Below are 12,500 nucleotides of genomic sequence, written 5' to 3'. Positions count from 1 at the left end.
TAAGATGAATTTAACTGACATGACTACTGTGACGTCATAATCCGTGCTATCCTTACGATTGTTGTTACAATACAGTTGAAATATGTTTGGTGTTAACGTACAATAATGGGATTTTACTGCAATGCCAGACAGTGACATCCACACAATGATGATATACAGATAGACAGAAAAGGAAATCAAGCACAGTGCTGATAATAAGATATATGACATTAAGCCATCAACAAACGTGTACTACAACTACCGTTAAAAACGTGTTAATCGTAATGGGTCAAGTAACTCTATTTTGAAACAACACTACATTCTCTGTTAAAGTGACAAACGCGAATATTCCCTAAAATTGTTCGAAGCCACCTTTTGTTCAGTTTTGATTTATTTTGTTTACTTTTATCCAATTTATTGAATTCGGTACATCGCCTTGCGGCTCTTATTGCTCTCCGTGTCTAAATTATGAACAGTTAGTCCTCTGTTCTCTTGAAAGTAAACTTTAGGGTCTTATTTTATATATGACAGCAAAGAGACCAAACTTTAACCTTTTTTGCCCTGATTAATAATCCATTCCCCATACGTATATTCAAATCCTGACTCAGAATGTCACATAAGTGCAAGTTAGGTAGTAAGATCTCAAACTTGTACGATAATACTGCTTTTCTTACGTTGAAGTAGCGGGCTTTTATCAGTACTGGAAATATGTCAGCTATTGTTCTGAGAAGGAGAAGAGTGCTCGAAACCTCTTTGGTATTTAAACGTTAACCCTAATTGACCGATGGTTGCAAATTACTATTGTGATCAGAATACGTCTTTGAGGGTTTGCTAACTCCAACTTGAAATGTATACCATAATAACTAGTACTTCATATAGGTTTCAGGTTTCTATTTGGCTAAGAGAGGAGAATCAGTAGCGACAAACAACATTACCAATAGTACAGCCTTCTGGCTAATTTAGTACGATTTGTGGGCGAATTAGCCAGGTGGTAGGCCATATTTTCACGATTGAGTGCTTCCTCCCTGGTAACAATCGTAGCTGCATTATATAGCAATCGTCAACATTGCTTTTAACGGCTTTGGGAGATATTTCTCCAATCCTTGCACTTAAGAATGTGAATTCTTGTATGTATTTTGTGAAATACCATGGCGCAGTCAAATCTTTTCAATTTACATGCCATCCACTACAACCGATATATATATCTGGCTGACGGCTCTTCACATACATTGTAACAGTTTAGACGTGGTATCTGTTTGTATTATTTTGTGAACAATGATAGGTCTTTTGTCATTTGAGATGAGTGTCTACTCACTACACGTATCGACACCAAAAGAAGACCACAAAAACAACTGCTGAAATACGACAGAAAAGCACGTACACTGTACGTTGGAAGTCTTGTGTCGTACAAAGCATTACTCCGTCTCTTGAACAGTTGACCTGTTGTACACTTCACATACATCAACACAACCGTGTTCTGAAGACACGACAAAAATATTTCACGAATTGCACTTAAAATGAACGAAGATATTTAATCACCACACCATAATCAAAATCTTCGCATATTATAATTTTTCCTCCCATTTGAAAAACTTATTACCTCACATACGTGCATCTTGCCTCTGTGAGTTCCTGTAACCATACGTTGTCACCAAACACGTCTTAATCTGACCACGGAAACAGAATAGCTAGGAATAGGCAACATAACCTTATTGAAAAAAATGGCCTTTAGCTATTCTTTGGACAACGCCTTCATTCAAAACTCCAATCGCGTCCTTAGCACTTTTTCTCGAGATCTTTGTATCAAATAAAAAGCCCTCCAACAAACCTTATACCAAATCAAAAGAAGAACTTAAACATATTGAATCATCAAGGCAATTCCTAAATCGTTATATAAGTGAATATTATACTGGAAGTATTTTACCTCTAGCCATGCTTAAGGTAAAACAAATATATAATCTTTCTTCAACAAAAGTCCGACGTGAAGTAACTCAGGTGGATCGAGACACACGTGAAGACAAAAATAGATTGAATAGTGAAAAACAGTATGCCTATATGTGCATAGCGTCTAAGGTATCCTGCTGAGAAAGGTCGCTGTAGTATGGATAGCCTTCTAATTATAAAGTACCATCTATAGAAGTGATTCAACCAGTGAAATATCTTGTACTTGGAACAGATCAAACTCTTGTTCGTCTACGTTCGGTACTACTATTAAACTCTTCTCAAACCAAGTTCTAATTTCGTTCTTTTTAGAGATACATTATCAATAACTTTCACAAGTTCTCTTAATGTAGTGATATTACTATGTAGGATACTAAGGTGGTTTAACACACTCACCTGTTGAAGTGCTGTCTTCAGTGGTACGAACACTTAAGCTTTCCCTCGTTCTTTCCAATTTAAACGGAATTTCACGATAGTGACAAACAAACACCACTTATTCTCAATCACGACTACGGGTAGGCGTGAAGACGGATTACTTTGTAAGACGTGTATCATTGATAAAATGGAAATGGTAGATCACACGCTATGCAATTGTTGCACTAGGCTGGCCTTTCTCTACCGTCAACGGATTCACTGACTCCCTATGTTCATGAAATTTCACACGCTTCATACTGCCTGTTCACAAAGACTTATATGGACTACTGCCTCCAGTTCATACTTGGTGTACATAAATATGAACGCCAACTTTGAATCATCACAATTTTTGATGAGCTATTTGATAATTTGAATGTAAGTCCATCCATAGACCCTACTGTAGGGTCTATGGTCCATCTTACTGACTAATCCCGAAGAAAAGATACAAACTGTACGCTGAGCAAAATTACCATAAATTAAATGTGACTTTTTCACCAGACAAAACAAATCAATTCCAATTATATTTACCCTCTGCACACGTTAATTATGTTGTGTTCTGGTGTATGTATGTATGTATGTATGTATGTATGTATGTATGTATGTATGTATGTATGTATGTATGTATGTATGTATGTATGTATGTGTGTATGTGTGTATGTGTATGTATGTTAGTATGTATGTATGTATGTATGTATGTATGTATGTATGTATGTGTGTATGTATGTATGTATGTATGTATGTATGTATGTATGTATGTATGTATGTGTGTATGTATGTTAGTATGTATGTAAATTACATGTATGTATGTATGTATGTATGTATGTATGTATGTATGTATGTGTGTATGTGTGTATGTATGTGTATGTATGTTAGTATGTATGTATGTATGTATGTGTGTGTATGTATGTATGTATGTATGTATGTATGTATGTATGTATGTATGCATGTTAGTATGTATGTATGTATGTATGTATGTATGTATGTATGTATGTTAGTATGTATGTATGTATGTATGTATGTATGTATGTATGTATGTATGTATGTATGTATGTATGTATTTATGCATGTTAGTATGTGTGTATGTATGTATGTGTGTGTATGTATGTATGTATGTATGTATGTATGTATGTATGTATGTATGTATGTATGCATGTTAGTATGTATGTATGTATGTATGTATGTGTGTATGTATGTATGTATGTATGTATGTATGCATGTTAGTATGTATGTATGTATGTATGTATGTATGTATGTATGCATTTCTTTATGCGTAAAACAGACACACACACATAGAGTCCAATAATCTAAGTTACTCGTACTCCGCGTCGACATTTCTTTCTTTCTTTCTTTCTATCTTTCTATTTTTCACGTGAATTATATGTAAACGCTAACGTATTCAATCACCGCTAATACCTGGCAATCTGTAGCATCGCATTCAGGCAAACAAATGTCTTGTCATACATGATATGGTGCATATACCCAGACATTGCCGCTGGTGTTTATAAGCTCGAACTATAGAAACTACAAAATCATGTTTTTACATCGTGTCAAGATATGGTCTGACTTTATATGATGTGTTCTATCATCTAAATCTATAACTACCTATAGATAGTGGATGACCCTGTTACGATCAGCCTAATATACCAGGTTAATCTACTTTATAACCAGAATTGTTATAAATGGAATTTGCGTGAACATTGTAGTAAATGGGCGTTATATTTAAGTAAAAATTGAGACAACAATTGTTTATCAAGTCGAGTCGTCACTATGATACTTTATCCATAGTATTCATTCTATTACTCTGTTGAACAAAGTATGTGGCGATGTGTTACAGTACAGTACCACCTTTGTTGACGCGGCGGTTAGTTTTTTTTTGAATAGTCAAACGTTACCTTGTTACAAGACCACCATGGCACGATGGTGTGTGTTTATGACCATGATATGACCACAAGGTGTCTCGTCATCTAGATCTTTGCAATGCTAGTGAACTGTTGTATTCAATAGGGATTATGACGTCCTCAGGGGTATTACACCTTAGTGTTATTCTACCAATTGTAAAGAAATCGACACAGGTGTTTGTAAGGCCTTTCTATTATTTTCATGTATTTTTAAACATACCGCAAACACTTCAACAGGGCCAGTACGTTGTTGTTCACTCTAATTCTGGAGTTTGTGTAAACACATTGCCTTATGATGCCACTGTGTCTGGTGTTTGTGTATCACTTCACACGTAAATTGCTTACATCTCACGGGTCACGTCCGGTGAATCGCACACGGTATTAGTTAATAATGTGCCAAGTGACGTCATGCTGGTATACTTTACGTACCGTAATACGTTAAAATGAACCCGACATATTACACTAAATTATTGTATATAGGTGTACTAAGAGATAATTAGTCAAGAAAGTCGATATTATTCTAGACAAAATGGCAGACTATTGACAATATCCCGGTCTATTACTAATGCATTGAGCAATATATGGCGAAAACTAACGTTACGAGCAATATAGGGCGAAAACTGCAATTGTCAACACTGTCCTAAAATGTCTGGGTTTTTGTTCTCTAGTAACGTAAGGGAAAAGCAAGAGCACAATCGCCCACCAGACTCGATTCTAGGCTATAAAATTCGTGCCTACTTAAAAAAATAAAAGGGACTCTCTTAATCCTGAAATGAACGAAAATGACACGTGCGAGCATGTCCTCTGACTACTAATTAGAACACTCACCCTGATCAGCCAAGGTAATACATTACACACTGGGACTAAAGATTCTATAAATTTGTCTTGGTGTGTGTACATATATCTTTCCACATGGCAGGTAAGAAGCCAACTCATTCATGTTTAACTTATTACTTTTTAACGATGAAATTGATCGACGGAGTCCTTGCTTTATGGGTCACTAACAAAGATTGTGTGTATCTCTATTTCTACAGAAAAAAAACACACATGAAACAACGGCGTTTACAAGTTAACGACAAGAAACGTATTCGTGTAAATCACATTTTTGCAGTTATTATAAATAAACTATTATATATGTATGTACTTGAAAAAGTCATTCTGAACGTTCAGGAGATTCTGCACTAGCAGTAACTGGAGTGTTATATTTTCGATCAGACAACCAACAATATATATTCACTGAAAATTGATAATATACCAATAATTAGTATATTTTTTAGAGGTATATTTTTATGTATAAGTAGAATAGTAATAAGTTGAAATCGTGATCACGATGGGGCTACTGATTCTACTATATCTATATACATTGGACCCTCTATGTCAATTTTATCGAACAACACATTTCCTGATGAATATGTATGACGATAAAGATTGCCGGGAGGATTGGATTTCCACGTATTGTAATGTCACAGCATGTCTCGTGAATGATTATTACATTTGAAGTGTGTGCACATTCCTGGTCGATAGCGTTTACTTTAGGACTAGTACTGTACCATAAAATACATTAATACGTTGTCTCGTTACGCACGCACGCACACACACACACACACACACACACATACACACACATACACACACAAGTTACCTACAAAAGACACCCCATGATGTACAATATTGAGAGAGTAAGTCATTTGTATATTCCAAAACAGTTACAAAAAATGGACCAGCTTCAACTACTGCAGCTAGCTTTACAATGATCAACTTGAAGTTCCCGCCACAGTTCTTAACACGACTCTTTTTCTGATGTCGCAAACCACCAATCGTCAAACTTTATGTGTATCTGGACTCCATGACACTGCCATTTTATTTCCGAAGTTTTGCCAAATCATAAGTTCGTCAAAAATATTGGCAAATTTACATGAAGATAGATGAAAGTAATGTCCCTTCAAATCTTGTCGTCAAAATTTGGTATAATCTTCATAGATATTCCTATCCATGCCCGCCAAGCATTTCAAATTGTTTTTATAAATTGAAAACATGAGTCTCTTATAGTAATGGATGTCATCATTTTCTGCATGTCGAAAATGTTCGTATTTTTCGCTGTAATCGTGACTGAAAAAATGACGTATTGTGACGTCATCACAGCTTGCGATTCGTAACTTGCCAAGACCATCCCAAAAGAACTCATAATGTCCTACTCTGTCAAAGATGTTGGCTGGGTCAAAACCAATGTCTCGGACTGATAAGGTTTTGGCCATAAAAAAGTTTGTTACTTCATCTGTTATGTTGCATTGTGGGAAGCCTTCAAGTTTGCCGTGATTTCCCTTTTCACGCACCATGCAGTATCCGTCTCTACTCCTCCGTCTGTGTATAACCCTATCATAATTCCTGGTTAAAAGATCACCCTTCCTGTCCTCATAACGTCCAGCTATTAAATCAAGATTCAAATTTGGTGTCTCAAACTTCTCAATAAATCGTTCAAGTTTAGTATTTTTGGAAAATGTGAAGTCATCGTCGACCCATAGGAAATATTTGGTTCGCACCTGACTCACTAGTAAATTTCTGCCGGCAAACCAGCCTGCAGCGAACGGCATGACGTAATGTTTGATACTTTTCCCGCTCAATTTTTGTTGATTTTCTGAATCATCCGCAATGATTATGGTGACATTCGGATAGAATTCTCTTATGCTGCGGATCAGTTCTCTGACGGTTTCGTACCGTTCAAACGTCTTTGTAACTATACTGACTTTTCTACTTATGTGGTCGCTAGGGGCAACGTCATATAAACGAGGGTAGGGTTGTCGATGGACATGAACGTGAACCTTGATTTCGAAATCCAACAGACGCACATTTATAATGTCTCGAAGTTCAATGTCATATTTCATACTTTGGTACGACAAACACTCTAATAACATATTCAAGATATTAATATCTGTACCAACGTTAACAGAAATTGATAACCTTGGACTACCATTCCCATTCAATATAATGTTCTCACCAAAATCACTCGAGGTGGTAACATGTATAACTCCGTATGAATGTATTGCAGAGAGAGTGATGTTGAAATTGATGTACTGCAGGAGCGATTGCCAGAATAGCTTGTCTATTGAAATCCCAACCAACTTTACCGCTTGTAGCGGTTCTACTGTTATACCGCCCCCAACGTACGTCAGTGGAGACATAGCATGACATATCACGATTGGTTCTTGTGAAGGCCTTTCTAAACGTTCTAATGTTTCCAACTCAATTTCTCGTTGTATTTTGGCATTGCCATTTATAGGTCCGTATACAAATTCATCGCCACAGTCACACTCTTGCACATCTTGTTGCATGACTGTTTTCAATATTTCATCCTCGTTCACGTCATTGCGAGACAGCATTTCTAAAATTCGCCCTCTCTGGTCACTGTCAATAGACACGTCAATGTCTCTATCGTGTCCAGGAATAGCAACATTTTCAGTGAAATTGACCTCGTAAAGGAGTGCAGCGATGACACACAGACACAGTCCTGTCAACAAGCACAGTATATAGGGTACCTTTCGTGCCATAATTTCGGTGCTGAAGTTCGCAACGTATAATATACATCTAACGACTGTAAAAAATATAAATATTTACATTTTTAGTAAACATCGTCAGCGGTTTGTACAACTTTTTCTTCAACGTGACTAGCTTTGCTAAAACTCAGTGTTTGCATAATTGAGCGTTATCATTGCAAGATGTGTGAACTCACACTTTGTAACGTAAACGGAATATTCCCACACAAACAAACATGTAACATACATGTATTTTGAACGATTCCACCGAAAATCTGTTGTTATGAGTTCCATTATTGCTAGCAGTAGAATATAGATTATATGACCCACGCAGCGAATTCATCATGTCGCCATTGTCGTAGAGCTAGATGCTGGCAAACGTATCATTTGTTCCGTAAAAATATGGTCAACTCGCCTCATTAAAAACGTTATAACTTACCCCTTTCCAGAGTTTTCTAATGAACGGTGCTAGTAGAATGTGGAGTCTTCGTAAAAAGCAAATTGAATATGAACTGTCGGTGGTAATATACTGAATAATATTCAAACACAAAAGAGGACTAGATCTCTGAATTTGTATCCACAGCATGACACCGTGTTAAACAAATACCTGTAAGTGTGTCATATGGTAGGAGATTAGCAGTGGTGTACAATGTAATTTCCATAGACCCTAATCTACTTGATTGCCATACGAATATAATTTATGTTTAAACATGCATGACATTGTCATAACAACACACTGATACAACAATATTCGACCAACTGTATCTCTTAGTCTGTCTCAGGCTGTGCTAAAACAACCTACTAGCAGCAAGTTTCTCTAGTCATCACAGTGTAATCTTTCACTCCCTGGTGTGTAACTAGTATATATTTCACCAGTGGAGTTTTAAAGTAGAGTCTTCAGGATAGTGATACTGTGGGATATCTAATCTGGTATAATAAACAAAGTGGCAATATTGTATTGTGTTGTGGTTGCTAATTTAACATCAAATGTTGGGGTTGTTTGTTTACCATCTGAGTGAAGTGAGTGACTGTATATGTGTCTGTATCAGTGACTTGAATAGCCAGCCTTGGTCTTATCAACAATTTGTTTACAATTAAACATCGAAACTTGCTGCTAGTAGATAGTTTTAGTACAACTTGAGACATGCTAAGAAATACAGTTGGTCAAAGATCGTTGTATTAAAGTCGCCACGATACGTTACGGTGTCCAGCTCATACACGTAAACACAAGAGCGCCATCAACGTTCACTATGGTCGACCATCAATCACCTGCACCACCATGAAATATTTAAGCAATAAACCACCCCCTGGGGATGGTATACCAAGAGGTTTTGACCAGTGAACGAAATATATGCACGAGCGATAGCGAGTGCATATATTGAGTTCACTGGTCAAAACCGAGTGGTATACCTTCCCCAGGGGGTGGTTTATCGCTATTATATTATACCAGTATATTGAAAATATCGGAAACAAGATAAGAACTAACGTTTTCTCGTTTCATATGCGCCTCTGTGTCTAATTTGCATAACAATACGCTGCTTTTCAAGACAGCTGATCTTGGCCTCAGTGTGAACGTCGTGCAGCGACTGGATTTATTTTATCTGCGAATCGTTTCTAGGGATAATCTGTACATTGATCGGCTCATTAAAAGTGCACAGTGATGAATAAACAACCTGTTTGACTCAAGGTATAAACTTGAAGTGGTTTATTGAATACAGCGTGCTTCGATCGTTCCCGGCCGAATTCGCGACTCGGTGAAATGATAGACAGGTTGATATTTACAATGTATTTATATTACTGGAAGTTACATCAGTAGATTTTCGGGTTTGAGGATTTCCCTCTCGGATTGATGACTGATAATCTAGGACAGGATCCCAGACAAATTTCTATTTAGATTAATGGTAAGTCGGCCAGTGTAACCTCTTTCACTTGCTTCATTTTTATGACAGGACAGGACAGCTCACCAATGTTTCCACTCCAGCCGCGCCGAGGCTGGGATCCGATCTCGTGCATGCCTAGCGCCTTGACCTTAGTACATGTAGTAGGCGATGATTTGAATAAATACGCGATGACTGGGCTGCTTTCGAAATTTCCTTCATAATTTCTCATAAAATATTGTCTCATTGAGAGAAAATCCTCCTCTGACAATTCGAAGAGTTCACTATCAGTATCACGGCGGACTACAACTCAACGCTCGTAGACGAACAAAATTTGGACGCGTGCCAGCAGTGCATTATCGTACCAGCAGTGCATTATCACTCGTTTTAGACGCGCTAGTTCGATGTCTAGACCAATCAGATCCATCGATTTCCACCATCAATATACTGGTATAATATAATACAAGTTAGTGTACCTATGATATTTATATAGCAGTGCAAAAGCAACCAGTAATACAGTTCTTATCAATTTCTTAGACGTTTCGAATCGATATTCTTTCACAAAAGGCTTAGGTAATATATATGCGGGTAAACTACCCTAACATATCTGAGTACACATACAGCGAATTTATCAATGCCGTTCAGCTCGTTTGTTTGACGTACTAGCACGCAGAAACCAATACGAAACCTGACATGCGCGCTACAATGAACTACACATGCAACCATACATACATCAAATCAACACCGCAATGGACATTTTGGTTTACGCGCCCTTCATCGGGTGTGTATAATACATTAAGAAAAACACTGGCGCCCGAATGTCTGTATGTAGTTGCAATACATTAAATGGTTTATTTCATTTAGACTAAAGTGTAGTAAAAATTACGATCTTACTATTGAAGTGTTGCATATGGCTATGCAGTTTCTTGTTGGTTTCTGTGTGATTGTATCAAACAGAAAAACTGAACAGTATTGTGAAATCCACTGTACATATGTATATGTTGTGTATCGCATTCCATGCCACGTGGTGTTTACAGTATTTGAGGCACATGTTCTCATACCTTTAAAAAGTGCATTCGTCCATACATCTGTTCATTGATATATTCAACAAGCAGCATTTCATGATTGAAGTCGGCACCAAATACATTACGTATACCCAAACATTGACAAGTAAGATGAAGCCTTCACAGTGTCAGGAAAGTCGAAGAGAACAGCCAAGACATATTCTGATAACAATATCAACATTCTTGGTGTTACTGAGTATTGGTATCATTGTCATTATACTAGAGTTAGAGTACTCTGAAGGTAGGTATTAAACTTTTAACCCTTTCTTGTCGTGTCACACCGCGGCAAAATGGGACAATGTATTTCTTGACAGAAAATGTATGTATATGTATGTATGTATGTATGTATGTCTGTCTGTCTGTCTGTCTGTCTGTCTGTCTGTCTGTCTGTCTGTCTGTCTGTCTGTCTGTATGTATGTATGTATGTATGTATGTATGTATGTATGTATGACAGTGTATGTATGTATGTATGTATGTATGTATGTATGTATGTATGTATGTATGTATGTATGTATGTATGTATGGCTTTCAATTCCAACCCTCCTACCTACGTTCTGCTGAGATTGGTTGAACTTGTTCATACGTGTAATTATTTTACCTTTAATGACAGGTATTTTGTGCAGAAACGCGGCGTTGTTACAGGACTTAGTTGTCTTGGTCATAGTTATACTTGTGTATTTATGTCTTATCAGGAATACCTCATTTTCAGTTCAAAAGATTTATATAAACGCTTTATTGATGATGGTGTTGGTGCAGCTTCACTCAAACTTGAGGAAGTTATGCAATTTATTGATTACATATGGTAACTTTAATCCTGCTATTCAGTATACTTGTAATATTTCTGAACTAACTATCAATTTCCTTGACATCTCACTTAGGATTGATGGTGATGGTAGAGCTACATCTGTTCATACTAAACCTACCGATTCACATTCATATTTGCACTATGGTTCATCACATCCTAATAAGTGTAAAGATTCCATTCCCCCATTCCTTATTCACAATTACTTCGTTTACGTCTTATTTGTAGTAGTGATTTGGATTTCAGACAAAGGTCTGCTGAATGTTGCACTTACTTCCATCAACGTGGTTATCCAGTTTCGGTTACTAATGCGGCTTTACTTAAAGTGTCATCTTTGTCAAGGAAAGCTTGTATCAATTCACATGATCAGAAGAGTAATAAGAGAGTGAGAGTGCAAGGTGGACAAATACTCCAGTCTCTTTTTTCCCCATTACTTTACAAATACAAATGTGAAACTGTATACATTATACCATGGCCATGCACATACCAAAAACATTGGATTTACACCTTGTTCTTGTAGTCCGGTAGTTAGAACGTCACGACAAAGCGTGTCTGTGTCACAACAAGTTCAATACGTGTCTACGTCACTTGTTCTGCTGTGTTAGAAATACTGTCATTACTTTCCCTGATCTTTCATTGATATTACTGGCGCTGGTGAATGTAGTTATGTTTTTCTCCAATATTGGTCTTCATTCAGCCGGAAAATATTCGTGACCTAAAGGTTTTGTCAGTACTCGTCTAGCGACACTCGTATATTCCTAGGGCAAACGAAGTAAGATATTGGGGGAATACCATTTATATTTTTCATGTGTCTTCATTTGATCTGAATGCCTCTTGTAAGGGGATTGTAAGAATGCCAACGTACCAACGACGAGAGTGTAGGTTGGACTATATTTTGGTGGAAATGTCTTCCACTACCGGACATATTTTACACCTATGTTTGCAAATTGACTTACATAGATCATTAAAAAACTAAGCAGTTATAGCCATCTTTA

General features: G+C 37.0%; 1 protein-coding gene across 1 annotated transcript; it reads right to left on the bottom strand.

The window, feature by feature from the left end:
- Positions 1–6,173: 6,173 nt before the first annotated feature.
- On the bottom strand, positions 6,174–8,252 carry LOC144440364 (beta-1,4 N-acetylgalactosaminyltransferase 1-like). The gene is made up of 2 exons (XM_078129733.1): positions 8,202–8,252; positions 6,174–7,821 (listed from the first exon to the last, which is right to left on the bottom strand). Exon 2 carries the CDS (start codon positions 7,775–7,777, stop codon positions 6,188–6,190), a length of 1,590 nt encoding a protein of 529 aa, XP_077985859.1. The 5' UTR covers positions 7,778–7,821; positions 8,202–8,252; the 3' UTR covers positions 6,174–6,187.
- Between the last annotated feature and the right edge of the window lie 4,248 nt (positions 8,253–12,500).

The sequence above is a fragment of the Glandiceps talaboti genome, chromosome 9 (genome assembly GCF_964340395.1).
Source record: "Glandiceps talaboti chromosome 9, keGlaTala1.1, whole genome shotgun sequence".
NCBI lineage: Eukaryota > Metazoa > Hemichordata > Enteropneusta > Spengelidae > Glandiceps > Glandiceps talaboti.
Note: the sequence above shows the minus strand (reverse complement) of the source record. Positions and strands in the feature narration are given on the sequence as shown.

What these genes read in the sequence shown, in the direction of transcription:
- LOC144440364 (XM_078129733.1), bottom strand. Translation starts at nt 7,777, where the DNA reads ATGGCACGAAAGGTACCCTATATACTGTGCTTGTTGACAGGACTGTGT.